The 24,033-nt window shown below is 43.7% G+C and overlaps 5 protein-coding genes across 5 annotated transcripts; all 5 read right to left on the bottom strand.

The window, feature by feature from the left end:
* Positions 1-657: 657 nt before the first annotated feature.
* On the bottom strand, positions 658-2,763 carry LOC118258606 (feather keratin 1). The gene is made up of 3 exons (XM_035567475.2): positions 2,717-2,763; positions 2,474-2,576; positions 658-1,377 (listed from the first exon to the last, which is right to left on the bottom strand). The coding sequence occupies exon 3, from the start codon at positions 1,354-1,356 to the stop codon at positions 1,003-1,005; it is 354 nt and encodes a 117-aa protein (XP_035423368.1). The 5' UTR covers positions 1,357-1,377; positions 2,474-2,576; positions 2,717-2,763; the 3' UTR covers positions 658-1,002.
* Positions 2,764-6,148: 3,385 nt separating this feature from the next.
* On the bottom strand, positions 6,149-6,502 carry LOC118258528 (feather keratin 1-like). The gene has a single exon (XM_035567386.1). The coding sequence runs from the start codon at positions 6,500-6,502 to the stop codon at positions 6,149-6,151; it is 354 nt and encodes a 117-aa protein (XP_035423279.1).
* A 6,199-nt stretch (positions 6,503-12,701) lies between these two features.
* Positions 12,702-12,998, bottom strand: LOC118258547 (feather keratin 1-like). Its single transcript, XM_035567407.2, has one exon. The coding sequence runs from the start codon at positions 12,996-12,998 to the stop codon at positions 12,702-12,704; it is 297 nt and encodes a 98-aa protein (XP_035423300.1).
* Positions 12,999-16,913: 3,915 nt separating this feature from the next.
* Positions 16,914-17,210, bottom strand: LOC118258541 (feather beta keratin). The gene has a single exon (XM_035567400.1). It carries the CDS (start codon positions 17,208-17,210, stop codon positions 16,914-16,916), a length of 297 nt encoding a protein of 98 aa, XP_035423293.1.
* Positions 17,211-20,402: 3,192 nt separating this feature from the next.
* On the bottom strand, positions 20,403-20,699 carry LOC118258549 (feather beta keratin-like). Its single transcript, XM_035567410.1, has one exon. It carries the CDS (start codon positions 20,697-20,699, stop codon positions 20,403-20,405), a length of 297 nt encoding a protein of 98 aa, XP_035423303.1.
* Between the last annotated feature and the right edge of the window lie 3,334 nt (positions 20,700-24,033).

Here is a 24,033-nt window from a genome sequence, read left to right as displayed (position 1 = left end):
ACACAGGACTAACACACACTCTTTTAAAACCTTTCCATCCCAGTAAGAAGAGATGGGTTTTCATGCTGAAAATAGACTTTGAAATTACAGATATTATCATGGGATGAAAACTCAGTCTGTCATTTAACTCCACAGATGCCTGCAGCCAGTGAGTGCATGCAAATATCTCCACCAAACCCAATTATTTCAGCACCACAGAAGCACTAAGAGCACTGTCTACAGTAGAATTTCTACACTTAAGTAGTCTCACATAAGCTGGCATTAATTACAAAAAAATACTCAATATGATTTACAGAGGGAGCAGGTTTCTTCTTAGAGCATAACCCTGCCAAATTCCCTATGGTCTTCCTACCATGCATCTACTTTGCACTTACATGCACGTACACACACACACACACAGACTCTACTTTGCTGCAGAGTATCTACCTTGTATATACAAGGAAGCCAAAGTTTCCTGGCTGTAGAAATGATTTCTTGGCATAGAAGTAGTAAGCCGAATATTTAACTCTAGTCAACATGAAATAGTAGCAGTTAATTACTAAAAAAAATGGTAAGAAATTTTACCAAGAGCAGGCTGCTAGTAGGTGTTACCAAACAAACACCAGGAGACTTGGTTTATGATGCAGCATAATTTTAATGAGAGCAAAAAGTGGAATAAAAAAGTACAAAGTGTAAGCAAATATTTCTAGGAGTCAGTAAGACAATAGCTAATATGTCTTTTCATCCTAGGTTTCTTTTCTCAATGCTGCTGTGTACTGAAACAATGAAGTCCCATCTACAGCAATAGAAGAAAAAAATTTTCATCAGAAATATGAAGTATTCAAAGAATAACACAAGCAAATGCCTGATTTTAGGAGATGCCAAGCTCCCACAGCTCCATTCACTTCAGGTGGAGTTGTGGGGGCCTAACACCACATCTGAAAACCATGGCCATGAGCTCTCTCCTGCGTCAGGTCGTGCTTCAGCGTTTCTGGTCATTTCTTCCTGGTTGCTCCTCATGCTTTAGCATGGCCCACAGAAGCCACTGCGGTAGGTGTTGTAGCGATTATAGGGCCGGCTGTACCCACTGCCCAGACCTGGATAGCCAAAGCTTCCAAATCCCGAAGAGCTGTCCCCAGAGGAGATGGGGACTCCCTCAGAGCTGAGGGTGCTGCCTACAGCAGCCGAGCTGGTGGATCCTACAGCGGTGTTCTGAGGGAAGGAGCTGAGGATGGGGCCAGGCAGGGTCACCACCACAGGAGGCGGCTGGATCACGTACGTTGATTCCTGGCACTGCCGGACACATGGCTCATTGCAGCTGTTGGCGAGTGGCGTTGGGCCACAGGAGGTGGGAGGACACAGGTCATTAGAGGACATGGCTGCAGGACAGAGAGATGTCTGAAACACAGCAAAGAAATCATATGCAATATAAAAGTTGTATTGAATTTATAAAACTCAGATGTGGGGTTAACATGGGAAAGTAACTAGACAAGGTGGTTAGAGGGATAATCATTTCATAGAATTATAGAATCACAGAATCATTCAGGTTGGAAAAGACCTCTAAGATCATCTAGTCCAACCTTTAACCTAGTACTAATGTCATTTATTAGGCCAAAATCCACAGTGAGCAGTCTGAAAATGACATAGAAGTTTCTTGTATCTTTTTCAAGACTGCTGGAGCAGGTGGCCTCTGAACCATGCTGCCAGTTGTGGTAAAACTCCCCCTAACCCTTACGAGCAAAGGCATTTCCCATTCCTTGGCAATTTCCCCTTGCAGCAACTCAGTGGAGATGGTGCCACTGTAGCGGAGATGGAGGACAGCTGCTGGAGCTACCATCTGGGTGGAAACGCTGAGCCTTATCCTGACGCATATCTGAGTTTAATGCCTCAGCGCTAGAATTTACTCTCTAGCAGCCCATCCAGAAGCATTTGCAGAATTGTAGAAAAGTGTTTTAGATGCATCCTTTGCTCCCAAAGTACATATGACCAGAATAGGCAGACATGGAGTGGGAAAAAGGATTATTTTCTTGGTCAGAAGTCTTGCCCTAGTTTGAGTTCAATCTATTTGAGTCTCCTAGGATCTCAGCTCTCCTGCCAGTGGAAAAGAGGACTTGGGATAGATCCCGGAACTCAGAATACATTTATTTTTTGACTAGTCCCTATATCTTAAGACAAGACTGTATTTCCAGCCAGGTCCTTTGGCTAGCTACTCCCTTAGCACCAGCCTCTAAAATGGAGCATGAAGATGAATGTTTTGAGAGACAATATTCCCAGTATTGAAGTTTAAGTCTTGCATCATTACACCCTGCTTCACAAATAAATAAAGCCTTTCTGTTTGATAGAAGTAAGCCTTTCTAATTTTCCTCCCCAAAAGGAAAAAACAAAACAAAACAAAAAAACCTAGCAATGTTTATAAAGAACTAAGAACAACAAAAAGCAGTCATCAAAGTCACAGTTTAGCATTTAAAAAGACACTGGGTAGATTCAGACTTACCTGTTCACCTGGGCGAATAAGGCAAGAGAAGTGGATGGAAGAGTCTTGTGTTGTATAGGCTTTTATACTGCATTCCAGACCGCCTGAAGACCTGAGACATATACTATGCACAAAATTATTTAACAATACATACTTTTGCATGCAAAATCCACCAAACTGATTAACTCTTTTTTTCTTTTTTTTTTTTCCCCCAAAATCTCTTTTGGTATTTCTCTATTTTTCCCCTCCCCTTATTACACTCACATTCCAGTACAGGCAAAGCTTTCATCTTCAGCAATGAGCACCCATTTAATTCCTTGGAAGACTGTGGTGATTCATTTGAATTACAGCAATAATTACATTGCGTCCTAAGGCCAAAGTACATTTTGTTTCATTTCTGTCGTCAAGACATTGCTTAAGGGGAGCGTATGTGATGCACAGTCCTTATTCAAGACTTCACTTCTTTAGGTGAACAATTGTTAAGCTCTGAGATGCAAGCTTGGGCTCAGTTCATGACCATTTCCATTTCAAGGGGTCGGCCTGACTGCAAGATGTGATGCATTATATATATTCCCAAATTTTGCATTTCTGCACTATCTCAACCCCACACAAACATACAGTTGAGAAGAGCACCAAATTTCCATGAGTATTGCAAAAGGTAGAGAAAATTAAGACCAGTGAGAATTGCTGACCAGAGACAATAAAACACTTTCTAGAGTGTTTTATTGTGGGCTAACCCATACTTTTTTTTCCCAGTTTGTACAAACACAGCTAATATACACACAGGACTATATTTTTTAGCTTCTTTTTCCACGTGAAAGTCGAACAATCAGACTTTAATGAAAAAGTGTGATGACATGATCTTATTACTTTAGGGACTTTATTAACTGCCTCTAATTTTTTATCAGATTTCTGCAATCTTTCATCTGAAGAATCAACATTAGTCCTACATGAAACCCCAGCAAGTCAAAGGGATGTACATCAATTTTCACATCAAATTAGATAGGAATATGGATATTAAGACTGCTTGCAGTTTTTGGTTCTTAAAGGCAGTCTCTGCCTGAGCTGAACTACAGCATCAGTAGAAATCGCACCCAGCATTTCTCCATTATATTTATCATTACGTGATTTGTTTCACCTCTGCAGCCTGCAGTGGCCTGACAGAAATATTTGCGCAGATGAAAAGTATTCAAAGAGCAGGGATCAGGTCTCTTCTCTTAGCATCACAGTCCTCCAGCAAGAGATGTGAATTAACTCTCAGTGAGGAGTATCTTTATACATAGGTTGGTCTTGGTCTTCAGAAGAGCAAAGGACTTCAAAGTACAGAATAGCTTTTCACTAATGGCTCAAATATGCAAAGTTTCATGCTACCTAAATTTCAAGGTACATGACAAGATCTCAGCTCTCGCATCACCTGGCTAACAACCTAATTTCAAAGTGTGTGAGTCAAGATCATTCAAAGGACTTCACAAACTAACTCAAAGTACACGCCTTCAGAAACAAATTATTTTATTAAAAAATGTCATAGTTGATTAAGAAAGAAAGAGGGAAATGGGAAGGGAAGGGAAGGGAAGGGAAGGGAAGGGAAGGGAAGGGAAGGGAAGGGAAGGGAAGGGAAGGGAAGGGAAGGGAAGGGAAGGGAAGGGAAGGGAAGGGAAGGGAAGGGAAGGGAAGGGAAGGGAAGGGAAGGGAAGGGAATTTTCCTCTCCTTTCCGACAGTTACTGTCCTTCTCCTTCCACAAAATCTCTAGCTCACATACTACTTTAGAAATTTTTGAAATGTATTTCCTTTGTAAGTGTAAAGAGTAAGTGAAAGAAATCACTCACCTGGGGAATTTTTTCCTTTTCATCCTTAAAACTAGGTAGGCAAAAAATGCTACCTTTTCCTCATTCTTCCCTCTAGTAACACAAAATATATACCCTCCTTTCCTTGGAGGGTATATAATATCTTAGAAACAGCCTGCAAATACTTCAATTGACATTCTGCCAGTTTAGTCTAATTGGCACCTAGCAGAGTTCAGCTAAAATGCTGTGAGTCTTTGGATCTTGGTTTTTGGGACTGCTAAGACTGGTGAACCAGGACTGAACAGCTCTCATGTATGGATCAGTGATGGCATTTCACATTCCATGCACTCAATTAAAACACTTTGTGTAACGACAGAGTGCTCCCATTAGGCTGGTGAACTACCAAATTGCCAGAGCTGACAAATCACTTACATGAACTAAAATTTGTATCATCTTTATGTTGACTTCACAGGAGTGAATGTAACAGTACAAAGTGTTTATTTAAATGATCCACAAGTCTTTGAGATGAAAGAAGCTTTGAGGAAGGCTTTTCATCTGATGCCAGGATGAGACTAGACTGGTGCATAAACTATAAAGAAAACAATTTAACTACCTGGAACAATTTAAGTCTTGGGGACCATTCAACCAGCTGCAATAGAATTTGTTTGATAACTAGAATTATTTGAATGCCTTAAACATTTCCCTACATGAGAACGCCTTCAATTTTTTTCCAAAAATCTATTGCTTTAGTAGCTTCAGTGGCTGTGCAATACTGGTTTTAATCTCAGGTACTTACTTTCAGCACTAATAATTTACTTGAGAGAACTCCTAAGGTTTTGATGCCTACCAGTGTCCTGTATTTATTAGCATGCTTCTTTCCATGTGCTTTCTGTTGGAATTCTGTAGCGCTACAGACAGGACATTAAAGACAGCCAGGCTTTTATTAGGAGCCCTAAAATAGACAGTACTTCTGCAGTAAGTAGCAAACAAATAGACCAAATGGTTTTGCTCTGTCTCTCACAAAAATCTATGTCTATACCTTTCTTGGGACTTGTGCTGCTGTTCGTGTTTGACCTTATGAATCCAAGCATTCAAGCAGTGATTAGATGGTTAATCTTTCTTTGCACCCTGCAGCTCTAGGTCAGAGTTATTGAGAGTGAATCACAACAGGATTCCTTAAAACAAACAAAATTATAGGCTAGATTAGATATGCATTACTCAGTATGTCATTGTTGGATAATAAAACACTTCCTGTCTTGAGAAAACTTTCCTGACAGAGATGCAGAAAATCAAGTATTACAATAAATCACTCTGGAATCAATATGCATTTCAGCTGCAATATATGTTCTTGATCTCAACCTCTAAATATATCTTCTTTTCCTCTTATCGGTGTTTCTGCTAGTATTCATACCATGTCTCTGCCTGGTACTGATGACCTACACAGTGATGAATTTCACCCAGAAAAAGTTACAAAGTAAGGTAGGATGGGGAATAAAAATAACAGAAGACTTGGAATATGGTAAAACTTTAATAATACTAAAGAGTGCATTAAAATACTGCAAAGCAACAGGTTTTAATAAGGGAAGAAAGGTGATGTGTCCCACAGACAGAGCTCTTCTTTCAGTGTAGGACTACACCTTGACAATCAAGTCCCATCTACTGTTTAAAGTATGTTTAGCACTAGGCAGTATCAAATACAGCAATGGGTAGCAGAATTACATACTTGATTAGAAATACAAAGTAGCATATTAAGAACAGGGGCCTCATTTTAGGGAATGACTAACTCCATGCAGTTCAGGTGGAGTTGCGGGTGCCTAACACCACATCTGAAAACCATGGCCATGAGCTCTCTCCTGCATCGGGTCGTGCTTCAGTGTTTCTGGTCATTTCTTCCTGGTTGCTCCTCATGCTTTAGCATGGCCCACTGAAACTGCTGCGGTAGGTGTTGTAGCGACGGTAGGGCCGGCCGTACCCACTGCCCAGGCCTGCATAGCCAAAGCTTCCAAATCCCAAGGAGCTGCCACCAGAGGAGATGGGGACTCCCTCAGCATTGAGTGCGCTCCCAACAGCCGCAGATGCTGAGGATCCCACAGTGGTGTTCTGGGGGAAGGAGCTGAGGATGGGGCCAGGCAGGGTCACCACCACAGGAGAGGGCTGGATCACCACTGTCGAGTCCTGGCACTGCCGGACACAGGGCTCATTGCAGCTGTTGGCAAGTGGGGTTGGGCCACAGGGAGTGGAAGGGCACCGCTCATAGCAGGACATGGCTGCAGGATGGAGGCAAGTCTGAAATACAGGATCAGAACAAATGCAGCATAGGAGTCATATTGCAGTTTACTGTTTACTCATCTCAGGTACCAGGACCACTGGAGCTTTCCAGGTAACCTTTCAAGAGTCAAGTGAAGAAGTAAAACCACTTCTTAACTATACTACAAGAAGATGGAGGCTGGAAAAGTCCTTTATCAGTTTTTGGTGATCCAATGGAATAAATTGCAGCAGAACAAAAGGATACATACCTGTTTCATGACTTATATTTTAGTATTTTGATTTGCTGTCTGGAAAGACACTACTGAGATCCAACCTAAGTATTAAAAGCATTGCAGAAGTAGTAATTATGAGTAATTCCTAGCCACAATTCCTAGCCATGCATTTATGGATAAAGTTCATCAGACAGATGGAAAATGGAATGAAGAATTATTTTCCAGGTGCCAACTTCATCTAAGAAGAGGTACAAATTTCAGTACCATTTGGCGTACTTGAAGCTGAGCTGTTTAGAAATTTGTCCCAAATGACTTGTCCACACACATGCTATCCATGAAAAATCCATGCAGCGCCTGCATGCTCCCTGTGACCAGTTCCAGCATTCCAACAAACACAAATTTCACTATCTCCTATGCCTATCTCAGCCTGTGGGTGCTCGGTTCTCCTCTATTTTTGTTCTTCTTTATCCTCACTGACCCTGAAACCATTTCCCTAAACATGAGGGAGATGTCATTGCAATCTACAATTTCAAAAACCTGGCACCTAAAAGATACCAAGCAGAACATTTTGATGATATCTGCACTATTAAAGTCTATATTAATTACTATAGTATTAGAGTCAGTACCCTTGTTAAACCCAGTGTGAATGCTTCTAATCTCAGTATGCAGCTTCTTTTTTTCCTCATTTAGAAAGTAGTATTTAGATATCAAAAGCTTGTGGTTCAATGTAACTGATTTTTAAGACCCACAAACCTCTGCTTTAAACCTTCCTAATCTTCTTGCTCTCCAGCTGCTTCCTTGAGAATATGGTTCCTTTTACCCTCCTACTTCCCACTGTGCCCAGGAGTAGATTTGTCATAACAAAAATGGAAACACTGGAGAAGCCTCCTACAACATAAACAGCACAGAACCAGATTTTTCTGGACATTTCTGAAGATAAATTTATCCCTTACAAACACTGTTATTTTCTCTTCATGTCAACCCAGATGAAATTTCAAGCATTACAGGTGATGAAACAGACCCTTAAAGATATAAAATACACTTTTTCTCCTGAGCATATAGATCTCTGTATTCTAACCATTCAGTTTGTTAATCTCTAATATTATTAGTATTGGGATTTTCCAAGTCACTTAGCATACCTGAAAGCACACATTTGAATAAATATATATCAGCATTTCAAAGATCTATATAGCCAAGCCTGGCCTCTAGAAATCCCTGCAACTCAAATATTGAAAAAATACTTCCCTAAAAAAAAAGCACCCACCACTGCCCCCCACCCACCCACTTCCCCCAAACCAGCAGCTAGCAGAATACTATGGAGGAAGAAGTACAGTAATCAAATTGTTAGGAAAGGAAGAATTCAGAAAATAGAAAGAGAAGTAGATTTCAACTAACCTTGTTCACGAAAGAGAAAAAGGTAAGAAGTGGTAGGAAGGAACTTGAGTAGAGCTAGCTTTTATACTGAGTCTTGGATGGCCTGGGGACTGCAGACATCCTTTGTGCATGAAATTATTTACCAACAAGTATGCCCTGAATGCAAAATGCTTCCAACCGATTAAATGCCTTTTCCTTACTGTTTATTATTGTTTTCATTTCTTTATCTTCTGACATGAATATTCTGCCATACAAGGTTCTCTCATCTTATGGTATTATGGGCCGAATTTATTCCAGTGCCACCTTTCAGTCACAACAGAATGTATGTGTTGTACATTCAACACACTTCAGTCATCAGGATAAAGATTAAGGAAAATTTATGGAATACATAATTTATCATCCATTTTTTTCTTTTATTAAGAATATGAGTGTAAGTCCTTAACAAATTCTGTGCTCTACCAATGGTTGCAAAGCTCTGACTCCAGCCAAGCATAAGAAAAATCTAGACTGAACTTTTGTGTTTTCTCAAGGCCCTGCAAAAAAACCCACAACCATATGCACACATGAAACAAAATCCCACCAAACCCAACGAGAAAGAACCAGAACCCATTGTGAAATTCAGACAAAAATACTGTTATATGAAACAGCATGATGAAATACAGCAGCAGAAAGTGTTTCTGGTGTGAATTACGGTAATTCACATTTTTCAGTACAGATTCAAATCTGTACAGGATTTTGCTTCTTCACCATGGACAAGACACAAAGGTTAGGAATGGTCTCATCTAATTCATTATCACACACTTTGGTGTCATATTTTGAGGTGCAGCTGCTATCACCTGGGAACGTTTACAGACTGGTTCTGAACTTGATTTCTTAGTTATTCTATGAAGCAAACCTATAACTCCCCTCTGTATCTTCTCAGACAACAAATATGAAGAGCATTTCACAAGTCATCTTGAGGACATATGAATTTTAAACTATTTTGAGATATTATCCTCTTCTCCTCACATGACTTTAACTGTGAAGTTATTGGGGGGGGGGGGGGGGGTGGGGCAGGAAACACAAAAATTAGCCATTTGTGATCATATTTATTCCCCTTGCTACAGACTTCAGTATAGCAGTGATGGTACTCCAGACTGATGTAAATTCATTGCACAAGTGGAATACATATGCAAAATTTTACTATGTCCGCATTTTTCTTCACAACTTTCATTAACAATGTGCATATTCAAGGAATTATCAAACTGCTCATGATATATAATGGGGTTTGATCACTTTTATAATCCACATAATGGGATGTCTTCAAAATCTGTCAGCCTGGATCATCTTTTGCCACCTAGCTTCACAAAAGGGATCCATCTGTATTTTAATGGACTCTATGAAAAACAGCTCTGAACTGTTATTTAAAGAACGATCAATGTTTTAGCAATTTTGAACTGCTCTTCATATTTCAGTAATATAATTTAAAGTGACCCACCTACACTCTTAGATATTTCCCTGCCTTTCCAGACCTAAACGATATCAGTCCATAAACATATATGTGGCACCTACATTTTTTAAAGTTCTTTAAGTTCTCTGTTGCAGCAGGTTCTTATTGGCAACCTGGAGAATTAATTTTCCTGTAAAATGTGTAACAATATTCATAAATACTGTTTTCAGCACTTCTGTTCTTCCTCCTTCTTTTTACACAAGAGCTTCTATTTGATATAATAACTCACTTTAAAAACAAACTCATGAAAGATCACAGCAATGTTTTCAAGAAGGCTTGTGAACTGTCTTCTGATGGTGGCCTAACTTCAGACTGCACAGGTTGGCTCAAAGAACTCATCCAGGAGGCTTGGAGCCTTTCCTGGAAATTTTAAGAATGATGAACAAGTTAAATGACAATTGTTCTTAACTAGGTCAGGCAGGGAATTGCACACAAAGAGCTTTAATAAATGTCTTGAATGTGATCTTAGATTGTACTTCCAAGACACCTGTAAGGTAACAAATTGCTGAGGATCTGAAAAGAATGCTTTATTAGACTGGGCTTTGACTCATTTCGTATTGACATTAATGGAGTCAGTATAGAAGTACCAGAAATTAATTGAACCCATAAATTGTGAAGATGAAAGAATTTTAAATGGATAGAGTATGCTTCTCATGCAATGCCAGAAGGAACCTAGACTGGAAAACTAAAAGCAGAACAATTTCATTATCAAAAAAAGGTTCCACCTGAAAAAAAAAAAAAAAAAAAGTATGTGAGAACTAAGTCATGCAAAAAAAGAAAAAAAAGAAAAAGAAAAAAAATGCTTCAGTAGCCTCAAATAGTCTGAGAAATTTGTAAAAAGTCATAATCATAGTTATTGTATCCATTTCTCCAATCTCAACATGCAAAGAGGACATTGCTTTTAAACAGGCATTCACATTCTTCAGGAAGTTTCTAATACCACATTTACTTTTACTAAAGGCTTCAGCACTCTGCACAAACATTCCTTGTTGCCATATTATCTGAAGATGGTTAGTTCTAGGAGACTATTTTTTTTTTAATCAACAAGTATTGCAAGGCAAAGACTTAAATACTTACGGAAGAGGCTAGATCTCCAATCTATTTCATTCACAAGAAGAACCACAGAACACACTTTTCAGCATACGCCGTTGTCAGAGACAGGCCACTAAGCTAGGCAGTTCCTTCTTCTGAAACACATTTCTATACTCTGTATGTGTCTATTTGCATCATAGAAAGACACTTACCTTCCACCAAACAGAAAGACATTTTTTGATGTATATCAGTGTTATCAGTGATTCCCCACAGATCTGGGTGAATAACTAATTACCTCAATCATACCAGTTCTGTTGATAGGACACCATATACTCAGGTATACATTTGTTCTTTTATTTTTTTTAAATACACTCAAGGAAGTGATTTTTTTCAGCAGAAGCTCTATTCAGTCTAACATCTATTGACTTTTCATCTTTTATACTTTGCTGCCTCAAGCCACAGTCTAAAAAAGGCCATAAGCCATCTTATCTCTAAACTAAATATTCTTTTCCTAATTTTGCAACTTCGCGAGAAAGCAGTTCTTAAATGAAGAGAAGGGAAGGGAAAGGGAAAGGGAAATAAGCGTAAGACATTTGAGAAGAATACATCTGCCTTTTTACCCCCACTGTTTGGATAATGGGCTAGTTCCAGCTTTGAACCTGAATGTCTGCTGACTTCAACCTGGTTCCTTCACTGTTTTTACTTCAGCACTATGACACTTCCATTTTCAAATAGAAGCTTTTGTGCTCCTAAAGAGAAAGCTATGCACAAGCTTTAGAGTCATCAGAAATTAGATGCTACTCTTACTGCTTTCCTGTTCTGTGTCATACTGGACCCCACACTGCTCTGCCACTGGAGCTAATGAGGTAATGACACAATTAAGAGCTCAGATGGATTTCTAGATGGTTTTGTACCTAGACAAAACAAGCATTTGTTACTATTTTTGATAAACCTCAGTAGCACACAAAGCATGGGGTTTCAACATTCTTTGAGAAAAGTCTTAGCTGGAAGCAGGATTAAAATCTGTTAAGGCAAACACAGCCATTTAACTAGTTCTTCACCCACAATTTTTTGTGTGTGGATTAGAGTTCTTGTACAGATTAGCTAAGGAATAAGATCTACTTTGTTGAAGGCTTGAAAGAGAGAACGTGGAAGTTGACCATAAAAATGTATTAATGATTAATCATACAGAGTCTTCTTATTCTTAGGAGTTGTGAACAATCATTTCAGTCCTGAAGCTTTGAGTCAAGATCACAAGTTTGAGTCAAAGCCTATTGTGGTTAGATCTTCAGAGGTTAGTAGCATTCATGCTAATAAAAATAAAAAACAACCAACCAAACAAAAACCCAGACAAAGTTCTGAGAAGCTACTCCGCACTTACCAATTTTCAGAGTTTCAAAGAATACTAAGAGACAAGATGAGAAAGCTACCAACGTGAAAGTTCGCAATAGTAACATTCCACATGGATGTGGAAAAAATGGAAAAAGCTAGCAAGAAAACCTGTTGAATGCTTCAAGAACAGTATAAATAGTGAAAAAACTTCACATTGATTGTTGCTGACTATTCAATTCTCAAATTCAACTGTGAAGGTATGGTTTAATAAATGCATAGATTTTACCATATAATGATATACTCCAGCCAAAAGGGTGGAAGTAGAGAACAAAAAACAATGAAATTCAAATTAAGATGCAGAATCAGTTTAATGAGAAAGGCAAATGTTCCACAATGCAAAAGCAAAGTACATATTTATGTAAAGAAAGGAAGCCATTTAAGCCATTAAAACTGAAACACAGACAAGACACTGCTTTTCCTTACTCAGGCCTTAAGTACCCTCAACTTAAAGAGAGGATTACACAAAGCAAAGTTAAAATGCAACAGAAGTAATCAGAAGCAGATATTTAAAGATTAAGGTATTTGCCATGTTTCCAGGACAGCACAGGCTGGCACCCTGGCTTCCCTCTCTGCTCTGCAGGAGGCCACGAGGATGCATCTCAGCCCATCTGGAAACCTGGCCAGCAGCTCCGTCCTCAGTCCGGCACCTGGCTTCGGGCTTCCTGGTCGATGCGCTCACTGGTCGTCCTCGTGGGCTTTAGCAGGGCAGGCACCTTCTGCCACTGTAGCGGCCACCAAAGCCAGAGAGGCCAAAGCCCCCGGAGGAGATGGGCACTCCCTCCTCACTCAGGATGCTGCCAACGGCAGCAGATGCTGAAGATCCCACAGCGGTGTTCTGGGGGAAGGAGCTGAGGATGGGGCCGGGCAGGGTCACCACCACGGGAGAGGGCTGGATCACCACACGGGAGTCCTGGCACTGCCGGACACAGGGCTCGTTGCAGCTGTTGGCAAGCGGGGTTGGGCCACAGGGACGGCACAGATCGTAGCAGGACATGGCTGCGGGATGGAGGCGCACCTGGGAGAGAGGGCAGGGAAAGAACAAGCAGCGTGTCAGCAGCAGCCTGACAGCCTGCTGGCCAAGACAGAAGGCATAGTCTGGGGAGCAGCGACAGGCTGGCTGAGAACAGAGGACAGGGCTTGCGAGCCTGGTCCCCAAGGGCCCCTGCAAAGACAGCCCAAGACCTTCTCCCACCTCCCCCTGCAGTGGCAAGCAGAACAGCGATGGAGGGAGCAGCATCAAGGAGCAAGGCCCACACCAAAGCTACACAGAGGAAAAGACCTGGTCAAGGCCAGAAGGCCAAGGGGAGAAGAGAAAGAGAGGAGTGAGGAGAAGGCACTTGCAGCTCACCTTGTTCACCAAGGAGGAGAAGGCAAGAGAAGTGGATGAGGGAGCATGCTGTTGGACAGGCTTTTTTATACAGTTCCAGACTGCCCCAGGCCCAGAGGCACCATTTGCACTTGTAATGTTTTTACCAACAAGACTCATCTCAGTATGCAAAACACCACAATTAAAGAAATCTCTGCACTTATTGTTCCCTGCAATGCTCCCTTTTCATTTTCCTGTTCATGACATAGCCATTCCATCCACGCTGGCTCCTTTCAAGTCACAGGATTACAGGCCAAAATGTTTCTGGGGAAGTGACACAAAAGCACAGGAAGAAGATGAAGGCAAAAGAGGAGATGCCAAATTTCAAGTGGAATGCCGAGCCTCTACTCCTGGAGCTTCCTTCAACAGGCTTTGTCCTAAATGCATGGGTACTCATTTCCTTGCAAACCCACCCTTAAAGTTTCAGGCCGGACTTCCAGCTGTGAGGGTCAGCAAAGAGCAAGACCCCCTTTGCTTTACCTATCAACCTGCTCAGGTTCTGCCTTAGGCAATTGATTTCAAGCATGGCACCTCTGCCATCAGGCCTCAGACTCCCTTCTGTGGGATAAGCATTGCTCTCAGGAGACAAAAGCTTGCTGGTTTTTCTCTTTCTGCACTCAACAACTAGAGGTCCCCTTCATACCACAGCACACCTCTTTTCAGAAACAAGGACATGGCTCTCTCTCTACCACACACTCCTGCTGCCCACTCCTGTTAAACCGGGGTGTCTCCTGCAGACAAAGCCCATGACTGGATTGAACAAATAGAGCTGCTTTCCTCATTCCCCATCTCCACGCCTCAGATTCTGCTGAACCCACATACTGACAGCACAGTACAGGCACCAGCAAAAATGTGACCATATTTCCATGCAACACAGAACTCTGCCCAGAAACAAGGGACGGTCTGGGAGTGCCATCGACGGCAGCCTGATGCAGCAAGCAGCTATCAGACGTCCCTGGGGACGTGTGCCTGGGGCAACGACCAAGCCATTTCCAACACCAAAGCACTTTCCTTCAGAGGCACGTATTCCTGGGGGGAACAACCGCCCAGCTTGGGATACTCGGCATACAGATCTCAGGCCCCTCAGCCAGGCCTCTTGGGTGGACAAAAGCCTTCCCATGAGGCTTGGGACTCCACCAGCCACACAGCAGCAACTCTCTAAGTCACAGAGGCCCAACCAAATTCCTCATTTAGGAAGATGAGGAAGGGTTTGAAGGTGCACAGTAACTACCCTGATGATGACAGTAAACATCTATCCCAAGAGTGCTGTCACAGCTCAGTAGGAAGAGCCACTGTCCTGCCTACAGAACGGGAGCCAGGAGTTTTCAAGCAAGGCCGCATTCTCCAGCCCTTTCAGGGAAAGCAGTTACACCAGCAATGGCCTCGTTGCACAGCTCCCCTGAGCAAGGAAGATGAGGAGATGGAAGGCAGATTCATCAGGATCGTCCAGCTCAATGGTCAGATTCACCCTGGTAAAAACACAGGACTGGATGACAAGCCTGTCCCACACTTCAGGGTCAGGTCCAGTGACAGCAACCTCAGGGCTTCAACACAGGGCCCAAGGACTGCTGACCAGGCCCAGAAAAAAACGAAACAAACAAACAAAACAAAAAACCATCAGGCAGACCCAAGTTGGGAAAGCCTGGAAACCACTGGGCAACTTTGGCCCACCATCCGCAGGAAGGTTTCCACGCCAACAGCGAAAGGATCAAACTTCTTCAAGGTTGTGGGTGACGGAGCACTAGAACAGGCTGCTCCGGGGAGGTTGTGGAGATCCTTCTCTGGAGATACCACAAGGCCCATCTGTCACCTACAAAGACCAAATCTGCTCTAGGGAACCTGCATTTGGCAGAGGGTTTCTATGTCTGGCTGGAGGCCGATGTCTCTTGGGGTCCCTTCCAACCTCTACAATTCTGTGATTCTGTGGTAAGCAAATCTGCAACAGACTTCAGGCAACCCACACTGAGACGAGCTGAAGGGGAGGCTCAGAAGGTTTCAGGACAGCTTAACTATAGCCCTGGTGGTCGTCAATAGAGGGAAGAGGGTGTGGTGCGAGGCCCCAGGAGAGCCTGATGAGGGCCATTGGGCCTCTGCTGCACTCAAAGGCTGATGTATCAAGAAGAGGAAATCTCCTGTAGCACCTGGGACATAGGACACCAGCTGCATCTACCAGCCCAAAAGAAGAAGGACTTGGAAGCTTCAATTAATTTTCCAAAGCAAAACATGTCTCGCAGCTCAGGGTCTGCCCCAAAGTTGCAAGCCCCAGCACCCTGCGCTCCCTGATCTCCTGCTGCAGATGTTAAAGAAGCCTTCCCTTCCTGGTATCAGCTGTTCACTGCACTTTGCTCCTGCTGTCTGCTCAAGGTGGCTCAGGAATGTTGACAACCAGTGTGTTTCCTGAGGGTCTTCCTGCACAGCAAGAACTGAGGGCTTTGGCCTGACACCAGTGGGCCGGTCAGAGAATGCAGGGCCTTTAGTTACAGTGTAAGGCATCGTAGGATTTCCCCAGCATAGGGAATAGCATGAGAGTGCCCCTCACTCTGCCTCAAGCAGGATTGCCCACAGAGAAAAAGAGCAGCGGAGGGAGGGACTTAGACCCAAAAATAGGAGCTCACATCACCCTCTAATCAACTGCCCTGGCTTTCACTCCTCCCTTTGCCTTCTTTGGGACTCTTTCCAATCTGAGGCTTTGGCAGACAGTGCTTGGAGGAGGGAGGGGCAGAACGAAATATTTAGAGTGGTAATATACCATCAGAGCTTCATCCAGTTGGGCATTGGCCTGCACAAACATACCTTCCAGCAATTCAAAGGTTTGCCTCATAAACTGGAAGACAGCAGCAAACCTCCCATGTTGGTGACAAATCTCTTGGGTTAAATCTTGGACACTCTCATTATAGCTTGCACACACCAGACACAACTCCACCTCTCCACATCTCCACCAATGACCATCTTTCTTGAGGCTAGCTAACTCCTCCAGACATGAAGGAGGTCCACATTAGGGCCATATTCACCCACGCTTTTCCACACCAAGACATCACATTTCTCCCTGGAAAGGTTCACTGGACATCCCAATAGAAAAGGAACATGACAAGACACAGATTACAATGCAGCGTAAACTTTAATGAGTCTGAAGAAGGAATCAAAGCAGCTCGTGGTGGAAAGAATCCAGTGCCAGGCTGCCACAAGGACAGCTGGCAGCCAGACCCCCCCCTTCACCACAACAGGATGCACGTCTTCCTCCCTCACATGGCGAAAGGAAGAACAAAGAGGACACTCTTGACTTGCTTCTGGATGAACTCATGGCACAGGACAGCAGGAGACAACAAGGACGCATGATGCAGAGAAGAAAGCGGGAGAAGAAGATGTCTGCTGGCCAGTGTTTCCAGACAGCACAGGCTGGCACCCTGGCTTCCCTCTCTGCTCTGCAGGAGGCCACGAGGGTGCTCAGCCCATCTGGAAACCCTGGCCAGCAGCTCCGTCCTCAGTCCGGCATCTGGCTTCGGGCTTCCTGGTCGATGCGCTCACTGGTCATCCTCGTGGGCTTTAGCAGGGCAGGCACCTTCTGCCACTGTAGCGGCCACCAAAGCCAGAGAGGCCAAAGCCCCCGGAGGAGATGGGCACTCCCTCAGCACTCAGGATGCTGCCAACGGCAGCCGAGGTGGTGGATCCCACAGCGGTGTTCTGGGGGAAGGAGCTGAGGATGGGGCCGGGCAGGGTCACCACCACGGGAGATGGTTCAATCACCACACGGGAGTCCTGGCACTGCCGGACACAGGGCTCGTTGCAGCTGTTGGCAAGCGGGGTTGGGCCACAGGGACGGCACAGATCGTAGCAGGACATGGCTGCGGGATGGAGGCGCACCTGGGAGAGAGGGCAGGGAAAGAACAAGCAGCGTGTCAGCAGCAGCCTGACAGCCTGCTGGCCAAGACAGAAGGCATAGTCTGGGGAGCAGCGACAGGCTATGCCGAGGACAGAGAGGGGCTTGCGAGCCTGTGTCCCCAAGGGCCCCTGCAAAGACAGCCCAAGACCTCCTCCCTGCCTTCCCCCTACAGTGGCATGCAGAACAGCGATGGAGGGAGCAGCATCAAGGAGCAAGGCCTACACCAAGAGCTACACGGAGGGAAAGACTCGGCTGAGGCCAGAAGGCCAAGGGGAGAAGAGAAAGAGAGGAGTGAGGAGAAGGCACTTGCAGCTCACCTTGTTCACCAAGGAGGAGAAGGCAAGAGAAGTGGATGAGGCAGCCTGCTGTTGGATGTGTTTTTATACTGTTCCAGACTGCCCCAGGCCTAGAAGCACCATTTGAGCTTGAATGTGTTTCACAACAAGCTCATTTTCTATGCAAAACAGTGAAGTCAAGTAAATGGGGACACTATTTTTTGTTCCCATTAATGCTCCCTTTTCATTTCCCTGTTCATGACATGCGTATTTTGCCATGCACACTCCTTAAAAGGGACAGAATTAGAGACCAAAATATTTCCATTGGAAATGATGGATCAGCACAGGAAAATGATACAGCCAGTGATGAGAGGTATTCAACTACAGTATTTGATGACAGCCTTATATCCTAAGGAGCCTTCCTTTGAGGATTTCAAAAATGCTTAACCCACATTTCCTTCCCATCCTAAAATACAAGGCATGACTTAAAAAAACTTTTCTATGACAGGAGTGGACACCACCAATGCTTCACATAATAAATAATTCTACGTTAGGTCTGAACTTGCCAGTCAGGTTGGATACCGTGTTGGCTTTTAGACTGTCTGCAATCTAACATCAGGAGAAATTCACGTTTGTTGTCCTTCCCTCCTTTGGCTGGGCAGCCTCCTGAAGTCCCCAATCAACAGAAGAAGGACGTTTGAGGAGAGACACCGCTTTCCAAAACGTGCTAAGTCTACACCCCTCATACCACCAAAGGTCAGTGCAGTAATGTAGTGGCTTCACAACTCCTCCTTCCTCCTCCTCAAGGCTTCCTGCAACTTCTGCTTTGAAACTGCATGCTAATTCAATAACCTCCATTGCAAAATGCTTAGAAAACTTTCCATGCAACACGAAAACTCATCACAAGCTGGCTTGGCCTGACAATGACAGCAGGATGTCTATAGAGGAAAGTATGCGTCATGACCTCTGTTTCATAGAATCCTAGAATATCCTGAGTTGGAAGGAATCCACAAGGATCATCAAGTACAACTTCTATCTCCACACAGGACCACCAAACAATCAGAACATATGTCTGAGAGTGGTGTCCGAGCACTTCCTGAACGTCAGCAGGCTCAGTGCCATGGCCACTCCCAGGGGGTGCCTGTTCCACTGCCTGACCGCCTTCTCAGTGTGAAGAAGCTTTTCCTAACATCTAGCCTGAAGCTCCCCTGTTGCAGATCCATGCCGTTCCCTCAGGTCCTGCCACTGTCACCACAGAGAAGTGAACAGGGCCTACATTTCACTTCCCTCATAAGGAAGCTGTAGTCCTGCAAGGAGGCCTCCCCTCAGTCTCCTGTTCTCTACGCTGAAAAAAAAAGTGACTGAGACCACTGGTCATATGTCTTCCCCTCGAGACCTTTCACCAACTTGTAGCCCTCCTTTGGACACTCTGATAGTTTTATAACCGTCTTATACTGTGGCAGCCAAAACTGAACACAGTACTCAAGGTGAGGCTGCACCATCACAGCGCAAAGCACAACAATCGCTTCCCTCAATTTCCTCTCCCCATGCATCTCAGCACACTTACACATGTGGTTTCCCACTGGCCAGTGCTAGCCCAGCAGTCGGTCTTCAGAATGCTGGTCTGCCCAAAGGCTCCAGTGCCCTGCAGCACCCTGCGCTCCCTGATAACCTGCTGCAGATGTTGCCTTCCTTCCCCAGTACCAGCTTTTCACTGCACTTTGCTCCTGCTGTCAGCTCAAGGTGGCTCAGGAATGTTGACAACCAGTGTGTTTCCTGAGGGTCTTCCTGCACAGCAACGCTGAGGGCTTTGCCTGACACCAGTGGTCGGTCAGAGAATGCAGGCCTTTAGTTACAGTGTAAGGTATCGTAGGATTTCCCCAGCATAGGGAATAGCATGAGAGGTGCCCCTCACTCTGCCTCAAGCAGGAGTGGGTGACACAGACAAAAGCATCTCCTGTGGAGGACTAGAGCATATGGGAAGAAGGGCTATGGAGCTTGTTTTCCCTTGTGTCCCCTGTGGCAGGGGCAATCACCAGAGCCCGGTGTAGTTGCACCCAAAAAGTATGTGCCACCTCCACACACAAGCCATGTTGCTTCCCTCTCTGTTTTTGGGTCTCTTACAGGTTGAGGAAGAAGGTCAGGAAGGCACAACGGCTTCATCCAGGAGGATTTCTTCCTCTCCTTGCTCTGGTAGGCAAGGGTCAGACAGGGACTTGGCAGAAGCCCTCACCTGAATGCTGCAGAATGGTCTGGCAAACACACAAGCACTGCATGTGCAGCCCTGCTGGACTGGTTGACTGCTTCAGAAACAGGAGTATAGGCACACAGAGATGATGTGGGGGGTAACCAGGACTTTAGACTCCATGATATCCCAGTTCCCTCTACAGAGCATGGCTGGGAATCCCAAAAGGGAAGGAATATGAGGAGACACAGATTACAATGCAGCATAATCTTTAATGAGTCTGAAGAAGGAATCAAAGCAGCACTTGGAGGAAGGGATCCGGCCCAGGCTGCCACAAGGACAGCTGGCAGCCAGACCCCCCTTCACCACAACAGGATGCATGCATTCCTCCCTCACATGGCGAAAGGAAGAACAAAGAGGACACTCTTGACTTGCTTCTGGATGAACTCATGGCACAGGACAGCAGGAGACAACAAGGACGCATGATGCAGAGAAGAAAGCAGGAGAAGAAGATGTCTGCTGGCCGTGTTTCCAGACAGCACAGGCTGGCACCCTGGCTTCCCTCTCTGCTCTGCAGGAGGCCACGAGGGTGCTCAGCCCATCTGGAAACCCTGGCCAGCAGCTCCGTCCTCAGTCCGGCACCTGGCTTCGGGCTTCCTGGTCGATGCGCTCACTGGTCGTCCTCGTGGGCTTTAGCAGGGCAGGCACCTTCTGCCATAGTAGCGGCCACCAAAGCCAGAGAGGCCAAAGCCCCCGGAGGAGATGGGCACTCCCTCAGCACTCAGGATGCTGCCAACGGCAGCCGAGGTGGTGGATCCCACAGCGGTGTTCTGGGGGAAGGAGCTGAGGATGGGGCCGGGCAGGGTCACCACCACGGGAGATGGTTCAATCACCACACGGGAGTCCTGGCACTGCCGGACACAGGGCTCGTTGCAGCTGTTGGCAAGCGGGGTTGGGCCACAGGGACGGCACAGATCGTAGCAGGACATGGCTGCGGGATGGAGGCGCACCTGGGAGAGAGGGCAGGGAAAGAACAAGCAGCGTGTCAGCAGCAGCCTGACAGCCTGCTGGCCAAGACAGAAGGCATAGTCTGGGGAGCGAGGAGAGGGTGCACGAGGACAGAGGAGGGCTTGGGGGCCTGGGTGCTCAAGGGCCCCTGCAAAGACAGCCTAAGTCCTTCCTCCCACCTCCCCCTCAGTGGCAAGCAGAACAATGATGGAGTGAGGAGTGTCAAAGAGCAAGGCCCATACCAAAGACTCGGTCGAGGCCAGAAGGCCAAGAGGAGAAGAAGAGAATGAGGGGAGTGAGGAGAAGGCACTTGCAGCTCACCTTGTTCACCAAGGAGGAGAAGGCAAGAGAAGTGGATGAGGAAGCTTACTGTTGGATGGGCTTTTATACTCTTCCAGGCTGCCCCAGGCCCAGAGGCACCCCATGCATTTATAATTTGTGTACCAACAAGTTCGTCTCGAATGCAAAGCAGTCCCTACTAGTGACACAGTCTTTGGGTTTGGTGCTTGCAATGCTCCCAGTGCAATTCCTTGCTAATGGTATGTCTCTTCCACCTCGGATCCTTGTCTTTTGCATCGTAATTTCAGATCAAATGAATTTCAGTCACAGTATTCTTTATTCATGTAATTTGGCCATTTATGGTACTCTGCTTAAAAGCAATGGTCTTTTCCTCCTCTCTCTGTTAGTTTAATCACTTACTTGTCTTGGGGCCATTCAGAAGTTAGGATGATGCCAGACTCATCCTAAGCAGCTATATAATGAGAAAATTTACATCATTTGCAGAAAATATTTTCCAGGTATTTTTCTGTAGTTCCTAGATTTGTTGTAGAAATCAAGTTCGTATATGGCCTTGATATATATTTTACAGTGAATTAATTTTTTTTTAGGAAATCATAACTGCATCACATCCCCTGTGTAATATGAACTTTTGTTTTGTTTGTCAAATTAACTATTTTATTTCAGAAATAATATTGTGGTTTATATTTCATTGTGCCATTACTTTCTAGCTTTGTAGAATCTCTAACTACTTTTAATTCCCCATATGCAGCATGGTAACATCATGTTTAAACGTTTAAAATATGTATTCTCCAAGGCAACTTAAAACTTCAATCCATTTTTTTTTTTTGAAATAACTTACCCATCTGATCTGCAGAGCAATTTCTGTAAAACATCCTAAGGAGTGTGTTTCCCTTTTTTTCTGACTTCCAACAGTAAACCAATGCATTCTTGGAGGAAATCTCATATTTTTGGATGGAGTCAGAAAGAGAAGCCACTAGTAGTTAGATTTCTGAATCCTTTCCTGATATCAGTCAGAGTGAGAATTGTCTCAATAAGCTGAGACCAAAAACTTCCAGACTTTTGGACTCTTGTTCAAACTGTTCAAGGACAATGAATTGCACAGTTCATCTGTTTCTTCAGGGCAGAGACTGAATTGCACATTCAAGATATCAATCACAATCCATTGGGCTTCATCAGGCAGTCCAGACACCTGTGAAGTACAGACAAAACTGTTCTCACAACAGGACTTTGAATCATCCATGTACTGGCAGCAGTGGAGACCACGACAGTACAAGAAAAATAAACAACTCATTAAATATTTGAGATGAAACTCAATGGACAAAGTGTTGCACCTGTTAAGAGATGCTGACTTAGGGATTTAGCACAGCAGATGAGCTGTTTTTTTAAAGCAATACAAAATTATTCTACAGAGCATTTCTCATCTGATGTTGGATATGGGCTATTGAACCAGTTGTTTTCCTTGTCTAGTTATGGATGTAATACACTAAGATTTTATGTACTTGAATAACAATTTTGTATGCAGAACATCCGCTTAAAGTATTCAGACACCTCTCCTATAGGAAAGACATTAAATCAATTGACATCATGAGAAGATGGCATCCATGTAATTGCTTGGACACATACTTTCTGTTGATTTATTACCATACCAAAACACAGAAAACCAAATGCTTCATTGAGGTGGTGTACTAAACAATCACTTATATTAGATTCATATAATTTGAGTTGGTAATTTTGGCTAACCAAATAAAGAAAAATGAACAAAGTCTGAAGCTTGATTTTTTCTCCATTGCATGAAACATTTCTGAGAAATGTTTTAATTTTGTTCATTAAAATCATGCCTAATGCATCATGACTACAGCAAAACAAGAATTCAACTATGAAGGGATCAAATTATATACCTATCAGTGTTCCTACAAAACATCACATCCAGTTTTGTTATTTTATGATTATTATTATATGAGTTCAGTACTTATTTCTCTATCCTCATTAGAGCATGAGTCAAGCCCACTATCATCCACAAAACATATTTTACTGCAACTGAGGAACAAGAACAAATTAATTGGGAATTCATCCAATGGTGATCTTTGAGGTGAAATAAGTGATCAATTACCTGATTGATGGAAATGTTTTTATAAAATATTATTTCGTTCTACAAAAGTGTATTTCACTTAAAATAAAGTTTTCTACCTGCAATATCACCATCTTGATCTTTCATTTACCTCTATTATATGTTTAGAAGCCACTGAGGTGTGTCTGTCTGCAGATCCCTAGGGCTGTATAACAATATTGACGCTGCTTCTTTGGCTTCTTTAAAGTTATAACTTCAAAGTTAGTCTCAAATATTCATTAATGGTTGAGACATACAAAGCGCATATAGTATGTAAATATTCCAAGTATATGACAAAATTTAAACAGGTATGTCACTTGGATAATAACATCACTTTAAATTTGAGAGTCGTGGTTACTCCATAAGCAGACAACATTTAATAGCTTCAAACCAGGGTTATTACATTTTTCATTAAAAAGTAGTTTTGTGTGTCACAATAGTAACCTTTTATAAAAATTCTGGAGCAGATCTTCATCTACTCTAAATTCTTATGACTAAATAATGCAGCAGCACCAGGCAACAAAATAAGGCTGGAATATGGTGGGGGTTTTTTTTTGAAACCACCAACACAAACCACCCACTTTCCCAAGCATTAGACTGCTGCCACAACTTCTGTGTCTGTTCCCGTCGTTACTGCAAAATTTGCATTTTATACAAATTCTGTGACTTATTGCTTCTCTCTGTTTGTCTTTCACCAGCTTGTCCATCTCAGTGAAAAATTATTTCCTCAGTTCTACTAAGAGAAGACTAATTAAAGCGTTTACCTGCATAGCTAGCGCCATATGTCTGCTCCAGATTCATAGTAAAAATTTACACCCAGTGATCCCAAGGCAAGTAGGCTTCTTCAGGTGAGAGAAGGAAGGATTTGAGACTTGCCAGGAGACTGAAGAGGCTGCCTACATTGTAAT

The sequence above is a fragment of the Cygnus atratus genome, chromosome 28, assembly GCF_013377495.2.
Source record: "Cygnus atratus isolate AKBS03 ecotype Queensland, Australia chromosome 28, CAtr_DNAZoo_HiC_assembly, whole genome shotgun sequence".
NCBI lineage: Eukaryota > Metazoa > Chordata > Aves > Anseriformes > Anatidae > Cygnus > Cygnus atratus.
Note: the sequence above shows the minus strand (reverse complement) of the source record. Positions and strands in the feature narration are given on the sequence as shown.